The following is a 21,060-nucleotide window of genomic DNA, read 5'->3' on the forward strand; positions in this document are numbered from 1 at the left end:
CCATCCTAACATCTAGCATGGGGACTGGCATATATTAGGCACTCAATAAATGCTATGAACAATGAATGGAACTAATTAATCATTAACCAACTCTATGCATCCCACTGAGTCTCACTTAAGTCCTACATTTGCTGATGACCCTTCGACTGTGTGTGGTAGAGTCCTTGTCTCTGTGAGACATACGATGTTGAACAACCTCACTCTGCTTTAGAGGAGATGCAAGCTGGCAGGGCAACTGGGTGATCCTATGGCTCAAAATGGTGTCTCCTGAGGCCCACAGTGTAGAGGGAAAGGAGTGAGGTACATTTTCTTGGGGATTCCCCAGGGACAGAACTTTGAGAGTGGGGAGTTCATCGATCCATAAAGCCAGGCCTTTAACATCTTGTACACCTCCCTGGTGCTGCACACACCCACCAGCTAGTGCTTCTCTACCCTCCTGCCCCTGAAGACCATGAGCCCCTATAAGAAAATCACCAGCTCTCAGTTATTTCTAGATCCCTAACACCATCCAGCATGAGGCCAGGCACAGAGCAGACATCACAGAGCATCTGTTGAATGAGTCAGTGAATAAGTCTGACGAATAGGCACGTTGCCCTGAGCATGTCTAAGCCTGTGCTTGAAGGCCCCTCAGCCAGCTTCTAGAGGCTGCGCTGAGTGACCAACAGTTCTTTATGGGGCCCTGTGACATCTGACCTTGGCTGAAGTGTTGCCTCCCAGCATCCCTCCCTCCTTACCTGGCCTTAACTGTTTCAGAGACTGTCCCCATCCCAAAGGGGAGGTACCGGGGAGTGACAGTTGTTCGGAACCACCACAGTGTTTTGGTAAGTGTGCATGAGATGGGACGATGGAGGACTTAAGGGAGGGTGGCACTAACCCTGTGGTTGACCAGTGTTAATACCAGTCTGACTGGTATATTCTCAGGGATGAGCCCAGCTATCTCCTTGGTACCAACCACAGGGCTGACCAAGGCTCTAACCTGGGTATATCATGTGATGCAGCACACTGACCCAAGTGCTTAACCTCAGCTTTGACCCTATCATGCTCCCACCCCTGCTGAGGCATAAACAAGCTCTTCCTACATCCTCTGCCTCGTTGATGAACTTGATTCTGGCATGGGATTGATGGTGTAGCTGTGATTAGGGTGACTGTGCTGAAGGTGACTTAGGCTTTCTCCTCCCTTTCTCCCCCTCTCCCCTAGATCTGCATTCAAGTGCGGACCCCGCAGCCCCACAGTCTCAGCTCAGAACTCACAGGGACCTGCAGCCTACTATCCAACAACTTCCAAAACCACACCCAAGTCCACTTCTCCAACCTTGGTAAGGTTTGGACACTCACTGATCTTGGACATCCCTGAAGAGGTCTCCTTGGGTCTCTAAAAAGAGGCACAGCAGGGCCACAGAGGCCCAGAGAGGGGAAGGCAAGCCTAGGCCCCTGTGAACGGAATCAGGGCAGAACTAAATGTGGGCTTGCCTGGAGGTGAACAAGGAGGCTGTCTGACTCTGAGTTCTTCCATGTGTGTTTTTTAAAGAAAATCTGGATCCCAGTGCACACGTGGATGACAGAGAGTGCTACAGGAACAAGAAAGGCAACACAGAGAAGCCAGCCAGGTGGCGCCGGGCTCTGAAGATACAGGAGGAGGAGGAGGAGGAGGAAGCTGGTGAGGAAGGGCAGATCTGGGCTGCTCCCAGAGGCTGTCAGAGCAGATCTCTAGGCTGGTGACCTCCAGGAGTGAGGTGTGCCCAGGTCTGGAAGATGGGGAGCAGTGGCTAGATTCCATAGACCTGGCCAGTCCCAGCTCTGTGCCATCCCCCAACCATATGAAAGATGGGGAAACAGGCCTAAAGAGCAGGAGCAATGGGAGTGACTCACTCAACAAGTCAGAGTGAACAGGCTCTGGCTGCCTCTGCCTCGGAGACAAAATCTTCAATCTTGGGAACTTTACCAACTTCCTCCCTGAACTGAGCCCCCAGAGCCTGAATATGGTGGGTACCCTGAGGGCAGTACACGCTACCCTCACTGTTGCCTCAAATTCCACACTCACTCCTGACCAGGCACTGAGATTGCCATCATCCTGGATGGCTCAGGAAGCATTGACCCCCCAGACTTCCAGAGAGCTAAAGACTTCATCTCCAACATGATGAAGAACTTCTATAAGAAGTGCTTTCAGGTAGGCTTCCCTAAGAGGTAGGCTCATGTGGTCTTTCAGTTCTCTGTTGCTGTGAACAGATCTCCTCAAAACAACAACCCCTTATTTGCTCACAGTTCAGGGTCAGTTATGTGGGCTGGGTCAGCTGGGTGGTTCTTCTGCTGGCCTTGCCTGGAGTTGGTCCTGCAGCTGCAGACATCCTGTTGCTTGACTGGATGGCCTTCCTTGTCTGAACCATGTGCCTCCCGCAGGCCAGTCCAACTTTTCCATGGCTACAGTGTTCCAATGTATGCGTGCACTTTTCGAGATTCTGACTATCACATTTGCCAATGTCCCATTGGCCAAAGCCAGTCACTTGACCTATCCCATAGTCAATATGTGGGAGAGGGACTACACACAGACATGGTTTCAGGGACAAGTCTATGACTCATTGAGAGCCATTATTATCATAGCTTCTTTCTTCTCTATTTTCTTAGAGACTTCCCTCTGCTTTAGCATCTCCTCCTGCCTGGAGGCAAGGAGAAATGAATGGATTCTTTTACTACTTCCAGGGGGAGCCACCTAAAGGGCAGGGGGTGCTTTGGGCATGGGGACTCAGCCAACCTCCTCCCCACCTTGGTTCCTCCTCTCTAGTGCAGCTTTGCCCTGGTGCAATACGGGGCAGTGATCCAGACTGAGTTTGATCTTCGGGATAGCCAGGATGTGAGCGCCTCCCTCGCCAGAGTCCAGAACATCACTCAAGTGGGGAGTGTCACCAAGACTGCTTCTGCCATGCAGCATGTCCTGTAAGTATGAGGGCAGTGGGAATTCCCTGAGCACCTACTGCATGCCGGCTCACAGCCCTGCCCAGAGGTTCTGAGGCGTCATGCCTGGAGAGGTGGCTGGAAAGAGCAGGGAAGAGAAAGGATCAGGTTCCAGCTCTTCCTTGGCTGAGGAAAATGTGAGGTCAATCCAGCCCTGGCTGACGGATGACATCCCAAGACATTCTCCAAAAATTCTTTCAAAAGCTCCTTTTGTGAGCAGCAGTAGAGCACGGTGCTTATCGTATCGGCTTCTTGGCTGCCTGGGTTCAATCTCAGCTCCAGTTTGTACTTCGGAGACCTTGGGTGAGTTGCCTATCCTGTCTGTGCTTCAGTTGCTTCGCTTTCTCTCTTTTTTGAGAGAGAAAGAATGAGCTCACATGGGCGAACGGGGGTGGGAGGGTGGAGAAGGGGCAGAGGTAGAGGAAGAAATAGAATCTTAAGAAGGCTCCATGCCCTGTGCGGAACATGATGTGGAGCTTGATCTCATGACCCTGAGATCATGACCTGAGCCAAAATGCTTAACGGACTGAACCACCCAGGTGCCGCAGATGCTTCACTTTTAGGATGAGAATAAGTAGGGACACCTGGGTGGCTCAGTTGATTGAGCGACTGACTCATGGTCGTGAGATCAAGCCCTGTGTCAGGCTCTGTGCTCAGCATGGAGTCGGCTTCAGATTCTCTCTTTTTCTCTGCCCCTACCCCTGAGCACACACTCTATCTTTCTCTCTCACTCTCAACATAAATAATAAATAAATAAAACGAGAATAATAATTGTACTTGTCTTACAGGATTTTGTGAGGATTAAATGAGTTAAAATATGTATGGTACTTACAACAGTGCCTGACACATAAGTACTATGTAAATATTAGCCACTATTATTAATATCATTATTATTCACAAGAGTAAGTCCCCCCTGCTGTATGCCAGAGGGGGGCTTTTTGGGTTTTTGTTCCCATTTTGAAGGGCTCCTTAATCCTATCCAATTCTAAAACAGGCCAGTGAATAAAATTTCCCCAGAGCTCAGTATCCCTCTGGCGAAGTTCTCCTCTTCATTTACTGTCCCCTACTTAGAGACAACATCTTCACGCCAAGCCACGGCTCCAGAAAAAAGGCATCCAAGGTCATGGTGGTACTCACTGATGGGGACATATTTGAGGACCCACTCAACCTCACTACTGTCATCAATTCCCCAAAGATGCAAGGTGTTGAGCGCTTTGCCATTGGGGTAAGAGCCAAGAGCTGGGGGGAGGCCCTCCTGACCCTGTGCAGCCTGGGGTGGGGAGGAGCCAGGGTTCCCGATAGGGGCTTCTGTAAACTGCTTACTCAAGCCTTGCTCTATTCACAGACACTTAGCAACTGCTATCAGTCCCTATGTCCTGAAATTTCTCCACTCCATACTGGGTCTTCCCACAGAGGGCCTATTTCCCAGTGGTAGGCACAGCTCACTTGCCCAGCAGTGATGGGGAGAGCAGTGAACACTGAGGTACCCCAAAGGAAGGACATCAGGGAAGGTCCCTGGAGGAGATGGTGCTGAGCCGAGTCTTGGAGGACAAATAGGAGTAGCTGGCCTAGGCTGTGGGGGAAGCGGGAAGGGCTCCGCAGGCAAGGGGCACAGCATGTGAGAATGAGCCTGGTGTGTGAAGGAAGGTGTGTGTGCAGGAGAACAGGGATCAGGGAGTGGATGCAGGTGGTAGAGGGCCCTGAAGGCCAGCAGAGGGACTCAGCCCTCTCCCTGGGCCTGGAGAGCTCTTGGGGCTTGGGAACCAGCCTACTCTTATGATCCTGATCCACCGACCCATGGCCCCTGTGCAGGTGGGAGAGGCATTTGAGAAGAATAGGACCTACAGTGAACTGAAGCTGATCGCCTCAGACCCTGATGACAGATACGCCTTCAAGGTGACCAACTACACAGCACTGGATGGACTGCTGAGTAAATTGCAGGAGAATATCATTCAGATGGAAGGTGAGAGCTCTGCTGAGCAGTCCCCTTAGGATTTGGCAGGAGGCCAATCCCTGTGCTCCAGCCCCACTCCTGTCCTCCCTCCATATGGCTCTCTGGGCATCCCATCACTTCTCTGAGCCTCAGCTGTTCCATCTCTGAAAAGGCAACAATATCCCCAGCCCTCCTCACTTCCCTGGAATTCCCTGAAGCTCTGATGAGAAGCTCCTTCTGATGCTGGAGAAAGAAGGATGACTGGGTTTGGATCCCATCCTCAGGAGCTCACAGATGAGGAAACTGAAGCTCAGAAAGAGGGAGTGAGCTGCCCAAGCTTACTCTGCCAGTGGCTACTAAAGCAGGACCAGGTTTCCACTCTCAGCCTGGTGTATGTCCCATTATTCTGAACATGGTTCCCTCTGGGTATGAGGTCAAACTGGGCCCTTATCTGACTTAGTCTCTCCCTTCACCTCATCCCACAGCAGTGTCTCACTGGGCTTCTTGGCTTCTAGGCACGGTTGGAGAGGCCCTCCACTACCAGCTGGCACAGATCGGGTTCAGTGCCCAGATCCTTGATAAGGTATGTGGCCAACTCAGTACCAAGCAGGCTGACCACAGAGGAGGGGCCCCAATGACCCCCAGGGACTCAGGGATCCCTGGATCACAGTGTAGAGCTCTGCCCTCTGAAAAAGCCCTTTTAGGATAAAGGAAAACCATTTGTACTTGCTTGCTCTAATCTGGACCTTTGAGGTAGATGAAAGAATGGTCATATTCATTACAGGTGGTCGTTTTGTTCTGTGTACTCATGATTATGCACTACTAACACAGGCTTTGGCTTAGGTCACTTGCCTACCAAGTTCCATACGTGTTCTCACCAGAGGCACTGTTCCTTACCACGGGAAAAATGCAGGCGTGGTGAGGACACCAGCCTTGCATGGAGGTGGAATTATGGTCAGCAAATTGCTTGACACAGGTAGACCTTATGTGCCAGGCAACGTGCACAGGAGATGAACTGTGTATTGTTCAATCATACTTTGTTTTCATGCTCAACATCTGCGGCCTGGGTCAGATTTCTGTCCTGGGGGTGATGGGCACTGGAAGGATGGTTGTCCTGACAGGGTCATGGGTACAAGGCAGGAACCGAGTACTTGCTATCTTGCCTTCCTCCTGCATTTCTAGCCAGGTGGTCAGTGATCCCTGAAAGTGAACATGCCCTCCACCCCCAACTCTGCGCGCCTCACCCATCATCCCCCCTATCCCCGCTGTGACTGGCCCGGGTCCCTCCCTCTCGGATGGCCTCCAACCCTCCATCCGCTGTAGGGGCAGGTACTGCTCGGTGCCGTGGGAGCCTTCAACTGGTCGGGGGGTGCGCTACTCTACGACATGCACAGACGCCGGGGTCGCTTCCTGAACCACACTGAGGCGGATACCGAGAATGCGCAGTACAGCTATCTAGGTGAGGCGGGGCCTGGAGGCTTCCTGGGCGGGGGCAGGGGCCTAAAGAGCAACCCGGAGGCTGGGCATCGGGCTGAATTAGGCTTCCCAGTTAGGGCAGGCTCTGGTCAGTTAGGGCAGTCACAGGGACTAAGCGATAGGCCTTGGTTGGGGACCCCGATGCTGAGAATTAGGGCCTTCTGGATGAGGAGCAGGCCTCCTTTGGACGGAAGCTCACGGCTACCTGAGGAGGCGGGGCCTCACCATTAACAGTAGTGGTGAATGACCCTTCACCCCCGTCCTTGGTCCTCATATACCGTGTGTGTGAGATGAACGTGTGTGGTGAATGCGTTTGGAGTGTGTTTTGAATGAAGCTGTATATACATTGGGTGCATATCACTCCTGTGTGGTGGGGCACATGTGTGTGAGAAGGCCCAGTGGTAATTGGGAGCACTCCCTGATGCTCGTTTTTAAAAGGATGAGAAAGATCTGCCCCCCTTGCCCAGGCTACTTTGAAGGACTGGTTGGGAAAATGGTGGGGGGATCAAAGGAGTGGCCCAATGGGCGCCCCCAACCACAACCACCACCACTCCTTCTTTCAGGTTATGCAGTGGCCCTACTGCACAAGGCCTGTGGCCTCTCCTACGTGGCGGGGGCTCCACGGTACAAGCAGCGGGGAGCCGTGTTTGAGCTCCGGAAGGAGGGCAGAGAGACCAACTTCGTGCCAGTACTGGAGGGAGAGCAGGTACCTGCTGGAGAAGGATGCCCCCCCCCCGCCCCCCGTTATTGTAGATGGAGGATCTGGAGGCCCTGGAGGGAATGGGATAGGCTGCAAGGCATGCAGTGGATTATAGACTCAGTCTGGACTGAACTCAGACAGAATGCAGTGCCATTGGCCCAGCTCTGCATGTCTGTTTGGCGACTGGGTTCCCCCGTTGTTGGGGATATAGCTGCTCACCCGGGCTTCTTTGTTACTCTGGTGAACAAATTGATCTGGAATAACCCAAACTGGTAGTCCAGGAAGAGCAGGAGCAGGTATCTAGCCTTGCTGAGGGGTATCAGAGGAGGCCTCCCCAGCACCCTTGTGAGTTGAGTTCCTTCTGGGCTATAGATGGGATCCTATTTTGGCTCTGAGCTGTGCCCTGTGGACATTGACATGGATGGGACCACGGACTTCTTGCTGGTGGCTGCTCCATTTTACCACATTCACGGAGAGGAAGGCAGAGTGTATGTGTACTGTCTGAATGAGCAGGTAGGAGTCTCATCTTTGCAAACTTGCCGAGGTTGTGGCTGCTCAGCCTGGTGCAAATCTGATGGAGGCTGGGAGCACCCTGGGCCTGCCTCTTCTGGCAGGACAGTGATGGGGAAGTGCTCAGGGTGGATGATGGCCAAGCAGAGCACCATCACCTTTCCTCCCGTACTCTTTCTCACTTTCCCCACCCCATCATCTCATGTTGATGATGATAATATCCCACGTAACTGCATAGTTGACAAAGCATGTTCTATGATCTCACTGGTTTCTCACAGTAACTGTGTCACTCCCATTCTACAGATGAGGAAGCTGAGGCTCAATGATACTGAGACTTGCTCAAGTTTACATGGCAAGTGTGTGGTAGAGCCAAGACTAGAACCCAGTCTAGTAATTGCCAGTCCAGTACCTGTAACTGTGGGAACAGAGGGGGCAGGCTGTGGGTTCTGAACTGCAAGGCAGGAGGATTCCAGCATTACCACTCACTCCCCATGTAACCATGGGGGGTCTGTTGCCTTTTCTGAGCCTCAGCTTCCCTGCTAGAGAATCAGAAACAAGTCCAGTGAGCATGCCTCCTGGGGTGGCATGGGTGTGTACCCCACATCCCTCCCTTGAGGGCTGAGGCGCCTCTTTGCTTTACAGAATGGTTCCTTCTCCTTGGCATACACTCTGAGTGGGCACCCTGGATTCACTAATGTCCGGTTTGGCTTTGCCATGGCAACAATAGGGGATATCAGTCAGGATAACCTCACAGATGTGGCCATTGGGGCCCCCCTGGAGGGTTTTGAGGCAACTGATGACAACAGCTTCGGCAGCGTGTACATCTACAATGGACGCCAGGATGGTCTTTCTACCAGCCCCTCTCAGGTAACCTGCAGGGCTCTCTTCAGCCTCTGCTCTGGGATTCTGACCTCCCCTTGAGGTGATGGCCTGAACCCCAATCCAGCTCCAGTTCTAACTGTCAGGTGGGTCCCAAGGGGTCAGGAGTGCCCAGTGAAGCCCCAAAGTTGCATGGAGGTTCCAGACCAGGGCTTTACCCCAGACACTTCCAGTGGGGTAAGAGGTGGTGGCAACATTTGTCTATTTCCTGACCTGTATCTCCCTTTTTTTGGCATTCCTGACCATGGAACTACCTCAGATTCATTTCCCTCTCTTTCTGTTCCCTCTGTGGCTCCTGTCCACGCCCCTCCCCAACTCCTCCCTGCCCAAACTCTCATCTCTCATGACTCCCTTGCCAGCCTCTCCTGTTACATATCTTGTGAGCACTTACGAACACCCCAGATCGTAGTTTCTCTCCTAACTCTAGTCCTGTATGTCTAGATGTCTCCTGAGCACCTCACTGGATGGCCCCCCAGGCATCTCAATCTCATGCTGTCTAACCCAAAGCATCCTCTTCCCCCAGGCTCCTCTGGACGCCTTCCACTCATCCTCCACACATGTCCTAATGATTCTGCCTCCCATATCCAGCCCCTGGCCTGGCTCCTGTCTCTCTTTGTTCCCACCCCTGGCCTGGCTCCTCCTGATCCCTGTCTTCTACTCTGCGTCTGATTAGACAGGACCACCTCACTGCCCAGCCCTTCATCAAGCCTCCTTGTACCCAAATCTCCTTGTGTTCCCACTGTAGTGGCCCCTAGCTAGGTCCTCAGATGGCCCTGCTCTGCCCCATACCCTGCTTCCCTCACTCTTCCCATGTCAAGTCCCACCTGCCCTTCAGGGCTCCATTGGAATACCACTTCCCCTGGAAAGCCTTGCCTTTCTTTTTTCAGTTCCTCAACTGAGGGCTTCCTGGGTTGGGGAGGAAAGCTGATCATGCTGATTTGAATAAAACCCAAAAGGACTCCCCTTCTCCTCCATGCCTTGTGTTTCTCCCTCCACAGCGGATCAAAGCCTCAGCGGTGGCCTCAGGACTCCACTACTTCGGCATGTCAGTGGCTGGTGGCTTAGATTTGACTGGTGACCGCCTTCCTGACATCACCGTGGGCACCCTGGGCCGGGCAGCTGTGCTCCGGTAGGGGTTTACCCTGCATTCTGTGGTCCCAAGTCCCAGCCTCAACCTAGTTAGCCTGCCTTCATTGACCCCATGAAGACATGGGGCGTGGAAATAAATGTGTCTTTTAAGGGCATCAGCTCTGGAATCTGCTCATTTGGCTTTGAGCCTCAGTTCTCAATTAACCATGTGCCCTTGGGCAGGTTATTGTATTTGAGTCCAAATTTTCTCCTCTGTAAATGCGAATAACACTAGCCTCTACCTCACAGAGTTATATAGATTAAGAGAATCTTTGCAAGGTGTTTGGCACTGTGCTCAGTGAAGGCTGTTATTTTGATGATAAGAATTTCAGAGCTGCTGTGCTCCATCTCTAAGTGAATTATCAAATCACATGGCTATAAATACTCTGGCAAAGCACCTATCTGCCCTGTGCCCTCCACTGAGCTCCAGACTTGGCTGTCTATTCAACACCCCTCTTGGCTGTTACTGTCAGGCATCTCAAAAGTCTAAACATGGGCCTCATATTCTCACTCGATCCTCATTCTCCCAACCTGCATTTTCCCATGCTTCCCAGCTCAGTAAAGGGCGCCATTTATTCAGGACAAAAACCCAGGAGTCATCCTTGGTTCTTCTTTCCTTCTTCTGCCACTCCATTGACAAGATTTTGTTGGCTCTGCCTCCAAAAACCTCCCCATACAAGATGCTGTCATCTCTCACTTGCACCATTGCCATGGCATTCTTCCCTGGCCCCTCTCTTGGTGCTCCATTCTCCACACAGCGGCCAGAGTGATCCCTTTATTCAGCTGCTTAAAACTCCTCAGCAGCTCCCACTTAGAGAGTAAAAATCCAAATTCCTTCCTGTGGCCCATCCTCTCCATGGCCTGGCCCTGCCCATCACTCCATCCCCATCTCCTCTTACTAACCTCTATCTCACTAATTGTGCTCAAGTCCTGCCAACCTTCGTGTTCCTCAAACGAATCAAGCTCATTGCTGCCCCACACCCTTTGCACTAGCTGTACTTTCTGCTTGGAGTGAGGTTCTCCTTATCTCCAGCTCGTGTTAACAGATCTCAAATGTCTCATCAGTGAAGCCCTCCCTGATCACCCAGGATAACTAGCCCCCAATCTCTGTTACCCGATTCTATTTTATTATCATAGCATTACCTGTACATAGTTTCTTCTTACTTGTTTATTGTCTGTTTTGACAAGACTTGTCTCTTTCCCTACTGTATCCTGAAGATGCAGAATAGTGCTTGGTATACTCGAGATGTTCAATATTCATTGAATGAATGAATGAGCCAAGTGCTGAAGTCTTACGGTCACTTCTCATAGTTCTCTTTGCTGTCTCATTTAGCTCAAGACCTGTGGTTTACCTGAAGGTGTCCATGACCTTCACCCCTATGGCACTGCCCATTGGCTTCAACAGCAGTGTGAATGCTCATTTGTGTTTTGAAATCAACCCTATGACCACAGTTGCTAACTCAGGTAACAGATAGCCTTGCTGACCCCCCCCCCCACTCCTACCCCCCTGCCGCATGCCAAGTGTGGTCATTCCTTGTTGGCTTCAGTAGGGGACAGGAAAAGAGGCCTGCCAGGGAGGGGTACGAGGAGTGTTATGAAGTCCTGGCGCTTGAAATCCCTCTATTAGAGCTTAGTTCCTTTGACATTAGGTTCTATTTAATGGGAAGTGCCACAGAAAAGGATGGTCTCCTATTAAATCCATACTATGAAGGGCTTTATCTGACCCCTGCTGGGAAGAGGGGCTCTGTATCCCTTCCTCAAGGATTAAGGATTGAATTCCTGAAAGAACACTCAGAAAAACGTAGCCAAGTCTCCATCTCCCATCTCGCCTATTCTGTACAGTAAGGGAATTAGCCCAGGTAATCTGTAAGGTGCTTCCAGCTCTGCCATCCTTGTTTTTTTTTTTTTTTTTTTTTAAGATTTTATTTATTTATTTGTCAGAGAGAGAGCGAGCGAGAGCGAGCATAGGCAGACAGAGTGGAAGGCAGAGTCAGAGGGAGAAGCAGGCTCCCTGCAGAGCAAGGAGCCCGATGTGGGACTCGATCCCAGGACGCTGGGATCATGACCTGAGCCGAAGGCAGCTGCTTAACCAACTGAGCCACCCAGGCGTCCCCATCCTTGTTTTTACTCTAGGGTTTCTCTCTCCATTTTCTGAATTATTCTTCCTCCTCATTTTCTCCTTCAATCATAGCCTCTTCTCTGAGCCCTCCTTCCCCTAAGGGAAGACTGACTCAGTCCTGAGAATGGGTTTGGGGCTGGGGCACTGAGGGACGCTATCCAGGTGCCAGAAGACCATGATGAAAGTACTTTTGAAGTGAAGAAACTAAGGAATCCATCACAAAGGACTGGGTGGGGATACCACTCAGGAGGGGCTCATAAGGCAGGCAGGCGAGGGGTGCTTTTTCTCAGGCTTATCCACTCCAGCCTCATTATGAAGGTCTGGTCTTCATTCCCAGGCTTCAGAGAGACATTTCTGAACTTCACAGTGGATGTGGATGTGGTGAAGCAGAGGAAAAGGCTGCAGTGTTCAGACAAGAGTAATTGTCAGAGCCACCATCGGGAGTGGGACACCAGTATGTCCCAGCTTTGTGAGTCCCTCCTGCTTATTCCCACAGAGGGAGAGGTAAGTGGGGTTTAGAAGAAAGTCCAGAGGAGTGTATGTTGTTGAGAAAAGATTTGAGGTGCATGCAATGAAAGATATATACCCAAAACAAACTAGGCAATTAAAATAATCCTAATAGATTAAGAACCACATAATGGCATGAGAGATGGAGTTAATTGTACTGGAACTCCAGAGTAAAGAACTCTGCTGAAATGGAACATTAATTATACCTCTGAGCCTCCTAGAACCTCAGCACAAAGGGAAATGCTCTAATGGCTGACATTTTTCTTGGTAACAAATTAGGAATAATAGGGGTTCCTCCCACCTCATGTCTTCTCACCTCACCTGGTAGTAGCATTGGAGCTGAGTGCTTTTATATGAATGAACATGAGCAAAATTGAATGAGAAAGTAGAAATCAAGACAAAGTCATTTATAAAGGTGCTAGAGACATAAAAGAAATGTATTTGTCGGCATTCAGAGCCTGTCGGGACCTAGAAGGACCTCCAAGGATCATTTATTCGGGTAAACTCGTGATGATGCTTCTGCCTACACATGTGTTCCTATGTCTGTTCAGAGTGTTAATTGGATTAGGAAAGAGTTTCTAGCAAGTCTATGCCTTCCTTAAATAAAAGCTACATTTCCCATGCAGGGATCATGCTCACCTCCTCTGGGGTGTTCAAAGCTCCCACCATGGCTGAAAGGCTCACTTAAGGAGAATAGCCAATGGCACCCTACGGAATCTCCTTTATCTTCAGCTTTTACCTTTCTAATATGTTCCTCCAGGTTGCTTTGAGAAAGATCTTTATTAACACAGATGTGGCCATGATTCTTCCCTTCTTCCCTTCCATTTGCCCTCCAAAAAAAAAAAAAACAAAAAACAAAAAATAGAATTGGTTTTTAACTCCTGTTGGGCAGAATCCCTTTGTGTTTGGGATGGGAACCAACAGGAGTTATTAGGCCTGAAGGCATAGCAGATCAAGTGAGATTTTTTTTTTTCCCCACAGCTCTAGGCAGCTTGGTTGAAAGAAGTTTCCCTTCAGCTTGGCTTATTTGGAAGAGGCTTACAACTTCTGACTCACCACTTGCATTGTTTATTTCTCATTATGACACATTAAAATTATAAGTATTCTCCTTGTTCTCTTGTCCCCCACATGCCACTTTGACCCTGCATTACTTGGTGACTCTGTAGCTCTGTGAGGAGGACTGCTTCTCCAACATCAGTGTCAGCATCAGCTACCAACTCCAGACCTCAGAAGGCCAGAGGGACCATCCCCAACCCGTTTTGGACTTCTACACTAAACCCTTCACCATCTTCCAGGTGACTCAGCTATGTGAGACTCTCCTGGGAACCACACCCAACAAGCACCTGTTCCTCTAACTTCAAAGACTGTTAAAATTAGGAGGGCTCTCAGATAGTATTTGGGCCCCTTGCCGTTTAAATGGGGGAAATGGAGTTCCTAAGATGGTGTTAATTTGCCTAGGGCCTTACTGGTGGGTAACACAAAGTCTCCAAACCACATGCAAGGTTAGTTCCTTCATGTTCACAGAAAACATGCTTGCTCCATTTTTAATGATGCATAGAAATATGTCGTCCAGCTTGGCAAAGGTCTCTGATGAGGTGTGGTGGAGTTCCTGGTGTGATGGGGGTTCTGCATGGGGCCTGAACTAGAGTTAACCTCCTCTGTGCTGTAGACAGGATGCCCTTTAGTGCACCTGCTGACCCAGGTCCTGACCATGGCCTTCAGCTGAGTGTCTGGCCTACTACACCTATACCCTAACAGGCAGGTAATTTCACAAGAAACTTCTCTCATACTAAGGGAATTCTGAGGGCAAAATAAACAGTCAGATTTCCCAATTCCTTGCTATCTAAGGTGATTTGGTTCCCACCTAGGCCCTGGCCCCCATGGTATTCTGTCAGTCTTCATTTAGAGAATCTTATGGCATATAGAAAACTCAGCAAGATCAAAGTGACAACGTGACCATTTAAGTAATAATTACAGTGAGCTGGAATTAGTTGCATTTCCAAAAAGGAAGAGAAGTCAAAAGCAGCTCATACTGGCACAGAAAAGCTTCAGGTAGTATAAGTTTATTTCCAGGTAATCATAGGACACTCATGACTAGTAGTTTTACAACAGTGTTCTACATAAATTAAATCATATAATTCTTTGGCTCAGATTTTGGCCAATATCCAATGAATCAGTCACAAATAGTAAAGAAATAAGAGAGTAGCATAATCAGGGTAACTGTTTTTTATTGCCCATCTGCCCAGGAAGAGAGAGAATCAGATTCCCTATGAGTGAAGATTGTCAGCTTGATTATTTTAGGCAAGAAATGTTATTTTAAATGTATTTATTTATTTATTTAAAAAGATTTTATTTATTTGACAGAGAGAGAGCGCATGAGATCACAAGTAGGCAGAGAGGCAGGCAGAGAGAGAGGGGGAAGCAGACTCCCTGCTGAGCAGAGAGCCCGATGCGGGACTTGATCCCAGGACCCTGAGATCATGACCTGAGCTGAAGGCAGAGGCTTAACCCACTGAGCCACCCAGGCGACCCTGTTATTTTAAATTTATAATAGTGTACTTCTTTTGTAAAGAGTTTTTTAAAATTTGACGGCAAGTTAGATGATTCAGAAAAGATTAAGAGAACTAATGTGACAAAATTTTATCAATAAGTAGATGATTACTACTTATATATATTTTGGTATTTTAGAACTTTTTTATTTTGAAATATTTGGCTCACTAAAAAAATTAAAGAATAATCCAAAGAATTCCCATGTATCTTTTATTCAGATTCCCTGAAAGTTACCATTTTGACATTTTAACATATTTGCTTTATCATTCTTTCCCTCCAACTTATACATATACACACCCATATATGTGTGTATATATGCATATCACACATTTATATTTTGCAGCCATTTGACACTAAATCACAAATATGATACCCCTTTACTCCCAATACTTCAGTATATATTTCCTAAAAAACAAGAACATTCTCTTATAAAACCACAGTACAAGGATCAAAATCAGGAAATTAACGGTGACAAAATGCTATGTTATCTAATGTACAAACTTTACTCAGATGTCACCAGTTGTCCTATTAATGTCCTGTATAGCAAAAGAGAATAAGTTCTTTTTTTTGGCCCAGGATCATTCATTACATTTTTTTCAGGACTTATTTTTAGACTCCTTTAATCTGCAATGATATCTCAGTCTGTCTTTGTTTTTTATGACCTTACTATTTTTGAAGGATCAAATAGGCCACTTCTTTTATGGAATATGTTTCCTCATGATTAGATTCAGGTTATGCATTTTTGGCAGGAATAGCACAGAAGTGGAGTTGTGTCCTTCCAAGTGCCTATGCATCAGGAGGCATATCATATAATTAATAAATATGTTATAGGGAGATGCTTTGAAATGCTTTGAGTGTATTTATATCTTATGTAACATCCATTCACAATTCTTACCTAAATAAATTATTACTTTGATGTCCAGCAAAGAGATTTTTAAAAAAATTTATTCCATCAATAAAATGGGTGTGGAGAAATTATTTGGTGTTGGGTTAGGCACATAGATGTTTCCAAAGAATGAGTTCTAGCTGGGAGCTTGGTTTAATCCTGCTCTCTTCCACTACGATTGAGTGAAAAACAAGCTACTTCACTGTATTAAAAGCAAAACTAAAAAATTTGCCTCAAACTGTTGACCTAGCCAGATAGAGCTCCAGGATCTGACTTCTGCAAACTGTATCTCACTTCTCCACGAAGTAGGCTTCCTTTCTAGCTCTGAGTTCCCATTCCAGCTCCAGGCCATGGTAACAGTCTTTGCAGAAAGCTGCTGAGGTGGTCACTGCCTGCTGAGGACATAAATACTGCTCTCTTACAGAGAATCTCTTATAGAGATTCTCCTATTAAGGATCTGCCTATGTTTCCTGCATAATAAAAAAGTAGATGCAGCTCCTTTAGAAAATTTGATCTTTCTGAAATAAGTCAAGCAGAGAAAGACAATTATATAGTTTCACTCATATGTGGAATATAAGAAATAGTGCAGGGGGACCATAGAAGAAGGGAGGGAACTCTGAATAGGAAGAAATCAGAGAGGCAGACAAACCACCGAGAGACTCTGGACTCCGGGAAACAAACTGAGGGTTACAGAAAGGAGGAGGATGGGTGTACGGGGTAACCAGGTGATGGGTATTAAGGAGGGCACGTGGTGATGAGCACTGGGTGTCATATGCAACTAATGAATCGTTGAACACTACATCAGAAACTAATGATGTACTATATGTTGGCTAATTGAACATAATAATTTTAAAAAGGAACATTTCAACTAGTTAAGTTGAAAGAAAAAGGATCTTTCAACTTAACTAGGGCTGTTCAACCTTGACTGGGCCTTTTGGAGCCTATGTAAACTTCCATATTAGTTTGTTTTAGTGGAAGCAAGATTATAAGGGGAAGACTGGCCATGGGGGACAAGAACCTCACAGGACTAGACCTGATAATATGTGATTAGGTATATCCTATTCCTGCCCCTGCTGTTCCTGTCTTTACTTGTAAAGGGACTAAGGAAGCTTCTTTTCACTTAGGTTTTCTCCCCCAAGTGTTCAAATTAGTGAGTTGTGAACACTGCTGCTTAATTCACATGATATAAATGTGACAGACACCCCCACCTTTCCATGAAGGTCACCACATTTTTTACCTTGACCAGAGGCCCGAGTCATGGTGTACCTATGTTGTAAGACGAAGCACACTCCCTACCCCCGACAGGTCAAGGAATGTAAGTCACAGCTCTCTTGGCCCTATGGGCACCGCCCCCCCCACCCCCCCGGTCTATCAGCCTTCACTCCCTTGTACCTGTACTTCTCAGAGTCCAAGGAAGGATAAGTATGTCTTAAGGAGAAGATCATGAAGCAAAGCTACTGGGGATGGCGGTGTTCCTGGACTGACCCCTGTTTCTCTCTGCTTGGTTACAGCTGCCCTATGAGAAGAACTGCAAGAATAAATTGTTTTGTGTTGCTGAGTTACAGATAGCCACCACTATCTCTCAGTGAGTTGGACCCAGTCATCATAGTTTCTGCAATTAACTTCCTTCTGAAGGCTTACCTGGGTAAAGCCCTCATCAAAATTGACCCAACCTCATGGCCCACAAAAGGCTTTGCAAGTATTATCTCACTGGGTCCTCAACCATACCATGAGGGAGGCAAGAGATTTGTATCCCTCAGTAGGGAACAGACTCAGTGCTTGGAAGGACTGTGTGTGGTCACAGTGCTCAGTTGGTGGACTCGAACCCAGGTCTCTTGACATCCTGGATAATGCTACTTTAATAACCCAGTGTCCCTTGCTCCTAGGACTATCTCAGAGGTAGCCTCTTCCTTGACTCACCTCTTAACCAAATTACTTAACTAATTCATTAAATATTGACGGAGCATCTCCTCTGTGCCAAGCACTCCACAAACATGCTGAAGATACATCAGCAAACAACATAGACAAAAATTCTTGCCCTCCTGGTGTTTTAGGTGGAAAAGATAATAGGTAAATGTAATATTGATGAGATATACGTAGTACCCTATGAAGAAAAGACAGGGAAGGTGGGAGAAAGTGCTGGGTAGGCGTGGGTTGCAGTTTTATTTTTTAATGTTTTTTTTAAAGATTTTATTTATTTATTTGACAGAGATCACAAGTAGGCAGAGAGAGAGAGAGAGAGGAGGAAGCAGGCTCCCTGCTGAGCAGAGAGCCCCATGCGGCACTCGTCCCAGGACCCTGAGATCATGACCTGAGCCAAAGGCAGAGACTTAACCCACTGAGCCACCCAGGTGCCTGGGTTGCAGTTTTAGAATGGTCAGAAAAGGGCTCACTGAGCTGATGTTTTGGTACACACAGGAGGAGGTTGAGGGATGAACTAGGTGGGTGTCTGCAGGAAGAGCAACTGCAAATGCCCTGAGATGGGAGCATGGCTTGTGGGTGGAGGAATGGCCAGGACACCGGTGTGATTAAAGTAGGATGAAGAAGGGAAGGGTAAAGCCGGGGCAGGGAGAATCGTTATTCACGGTTTCTGAGGCCCTGCATAAAGGCTCTTACCGTGGACTAGTAAGCCAGAGGAATGACAGAATCTCGCATTTTAACAGGCTCATTCTTGCTGCTGTGTTGTAGACTACAGGATAAAAGATGCGAGCAGGGAGATAGTAAGGATCTATTAGAATTCAGGTGCAAAGTGATGGTGACTTGTCCACAGTTTTAAGCAGTTGAAGGTGGTTATATTTTGAAGTTAGAGCCCACAGGATTTTTTGATGGATTAGATGTGGGGAGTGAGAGAAAGAGAAGGGTCTAAGGCAGCTTCCTTCATTTCATCCTGAGCATCTAGAACTTTGCAGTCCAGTACAGTAACTATTAGTCACATTTGGGTATTTAATTAAAATTAAGTATAATTAAAATTTTAGTTCCTCAGTTGAACTAGGCACATTTCAAGGCCCTACATCCACATGGGGCTGGTGATCTTCAGTAGCACAGATACAGGCTATTTCCATTCTTGCAAAAGTTCTGTTGGATCACACTGAACTCCAGAATAATGGCAATACCAAGAACTGAATTGGCGTAGGAAGCCTTTAGAAGAATGATCTTGGAAGGCAGGGTGGAGAGGAAGAGATAAGGAGTTTGGCTTTGGACATGTGATGGTCTTAAAATACCCTCCCTGGCTACTAGTGCTGTATATGGAACATGGTACTGATGGCCTGTTGGCCAGGGTAGGCATCTGTGTGGAAGAACACCGATGCCTAATCCTAGTAAGCCTTTTTGTAGACATTTGTAGGACTTGTGGATGGCTTAGCCTATCTCAATTATTGAGGATCCAGTTGAAGACTTTTGAGTGCTTTGGAATCCAGCCTAAAAAACAGATGCAGCCGTTTCCAACAGTAATTAATTACAGCCGAGAAATTCCCTCCCACCCAGCTCCTTGTGATACGTAGCACACACAACTGGCCCCACACCGCCCCCTAGTGTAAGTAGTAATTAGTCTCTTCCTTTTTTCAAAAGCATTATTGAGTCTAATCCTTAGCATCCAAACATTTCAGTGTTTTCCACCTTTTTCTGGATATTGGTCTCCTAAAGAACCTAAGGAAAACTACAGACCCTACTCTGTAGAAGATCACATGTTCATACATAAGTGTTTGCATTGGGGGCTTTCCGAAACTATCCATGGTCCTTCAGTTAAGAACCCCTGTGAAATATTCCAGTGGCTCCCAGAGCCCTCTCCTGGGCTTTAGAACAGTATATCCAACTGATGTTTCAACATCTCTACCTTACACCATTGGCACTTCTCATTATACCCCTAAGTGAACTCATCTGGTCAACTGCCACCCTGGTGGTGGTACTCTGGTCTCCCCCATGAAGAGCACCACTTGGTCATACATTCAGGTCTTATCCTGGATCACTTTCTCTGTTGCTCTGGTTGCAAGTGTGGCTTTACTGTATCTGGCTTCAATCCCTTGTGTCTATCGCCACTACTACTATTTTACACAGGCATTTGCCATCTCTCAATTGGATTTCCACATACAGCAGGCTCTAGCTATCTCTGCCCCCTCTCTCCCACTGATCAATCTATTCTCTTCTCAGCTGTGCTAAAACAAAAGCAATATAACAACAAAACACATGTCACGTTGCTTCCCAGAGCTTCCTATCCTATTTTTGAACATTTTGGATGGTTAGGAGATTTTCTTTGTATTGTTAATAGTGGATAGTGGTTTTATACTCTGGGGCCCCACAGCACCTCAGCAGACTGAAAGAAGCTCTCACAAATCCCCCAGTCTGAAAAGACTGTTTTAAACCACTCTTTAAACTGGAAGGGCCTGAATGAGTTTGCGAATGGGAAACTGAGGCCAAGAAAGAGGCAGGGACAGTATCTGTCTCAGACACTTCAAGCAGCTCAGTCTCTGGTATTGAGCAGAATATCTGGCACAGAGAAACTACTCCGTAAGTATATGTGAAATGTATGAACTTGGGAGAATGAAGTATCTTGCCTAGGGTTGCAGTGATTTGGTAGTAGAAAGAGGATTTAAATATAATTTTCCCAACCGTCTTTTGAGAATGCTAGACCTGAGGCAAATTAGTTAGACTCTCTTAGCTTCTGTCCTTTTCTATGAAATGGAGAGTAACCATACTATCTTATAGGGTTATTGTGAGGATTAATTCAGGATGTGAAGTATTTAACACAGTCCCTGCCACATAGAAATCAACATGGTAGCCATTATCATCATCTCACACACCAACTGAGGTGTGTGTGGTGGTCCAGGCATTTGTTTATGTTGAGCGGAAGAAAATCTAGGCAATCTAAGGAGTTAAGAATGTACTAATGTACTGCTTGTCATTCTTAAAGATTAAATAAACTGGTAACTTGTTTCTATTTGTCTATCCGGTGTAGGCAGGAATTGGTGGTTGGTCTCACAAAGGAGCTGACTATGAACATTAACCTAACTAACTCTGGGGAAGATTCCTACATGACGACCATGAATTTGAATTACCCCAGAAACCTCCAGTTTAAAAGGATACAAAAGGTAACAGTGAAATATGCCACACATGGCTTTCCCTCCCTGTATGCCTGCTTTTTTATGGAAAACCTCCCAACTGGTCTCCCTGTCTCCAGTCTCATCCTGATCCATCCAATAAATAATTACTAATGAGATGAATCCCCTCCAAACCACTACACTCCAAACCACAGCTGTGCTGTGAGTCCAATCACGCTGCTCTCTGTCTCCAGAACCTTCAGTGCGGCTGTTCTGCAGTCACTTTCTTGCCTGCAGCCTTTCTTAACCAGGGTTCTGAGAGGGGAAAAAAAAAATCTCTAACACATGAGCCTGCACTGGGAAAGTAAGAATCTGCCCTTTCGCTCATGA

The 21,060-nt window shown here is 47.4% G+C and overlaps 1 protein-coding gene across 4 annotated transcripts in view; it reads left to right on the plus strand.

Annotated features, from left to right (window-relative positions):
- ITGAE (integrin subunit alpha E) overlaps positions 1–21,060 on the plus strand; it is a 63,609-nt gene that overhangs the window by 27,738 nt on the left and 14,811 nt on the right. For all 4 annotated transcript variants that reach the window (XR_014304616.1, XR_014304617.1, XM_082705806.1 and 1 more), the window contains exons 4-21: positions 754–821; positions 1,199–1,316; positions 1,529–1,657; positions 2,052–2,167; positions 2,780–2,931; positions 4,021–4,174; positions 4,762–4,912; positions 5,398–5,465; positions 6,206–6,341; positions 6,922–7,064; positions 7,431–7,571; positions 8,211–8,435; positions 9,446–9,576; positions 10,909–11,039; positions 12,032–12,198; positions 13,368–13,496; positions 17,149–17,222; positions 20,589–20,721. Coding sequence is in view for 2 of the 4 variants with exons in the window: in XM_082705806.1 (XP_082561932.1) it covers positions 754–821; positions 1,199–1,316; positions 1,529–1,657; positions 2,052–2,167; positions 2,780–2,931; positions 4,021–4,174; positions 4,762–4,912; positions 5,398–5,465; positions 6,206–6,341; positions 6,922–7,064; positions 7,431–7,571; positions 8,211–8,435; positions 9,446–9,576; positions 10,909–11,039; positions 12,032–12,198; positions 13,368–13,496; positions 17,149–17,222; positions 20,589–20,721 (2,366 nt within the window). In the remaining 2 variants the exon portion in view is untranslated. The remainder of the gene's footprint in view (positions 1–753; positions 822–1,198; positions 1,317–1,528; positions 1,658–2,051; positions 2,168–2,779; positions 2,932–4,020; positions 4,175–4,761; positions 4,913–5,397; positions 5,466–6,205; positions 6,342–6,921; positions 7,065–7,430; positions 7,572–8,210; positions 8,436–9,445; positions 9,577–10,908; positions 11,040–12,031; positions 12,199–13,367; positions 13,497–17,148; positions 17,223–20,588; positions 20,722–21,060) is intronic.

Source organism: Mustela nivalis (assembly GCF_964662115.1).
Source record: "Mustela nivalis genome assembly, chromosome: 17".
Lineage (NCBI taxonomy): Eukaryota > Metazoa > Chordata > Mammalia > Carnivora > Mustelidae > Mustela > Mustela nivalis.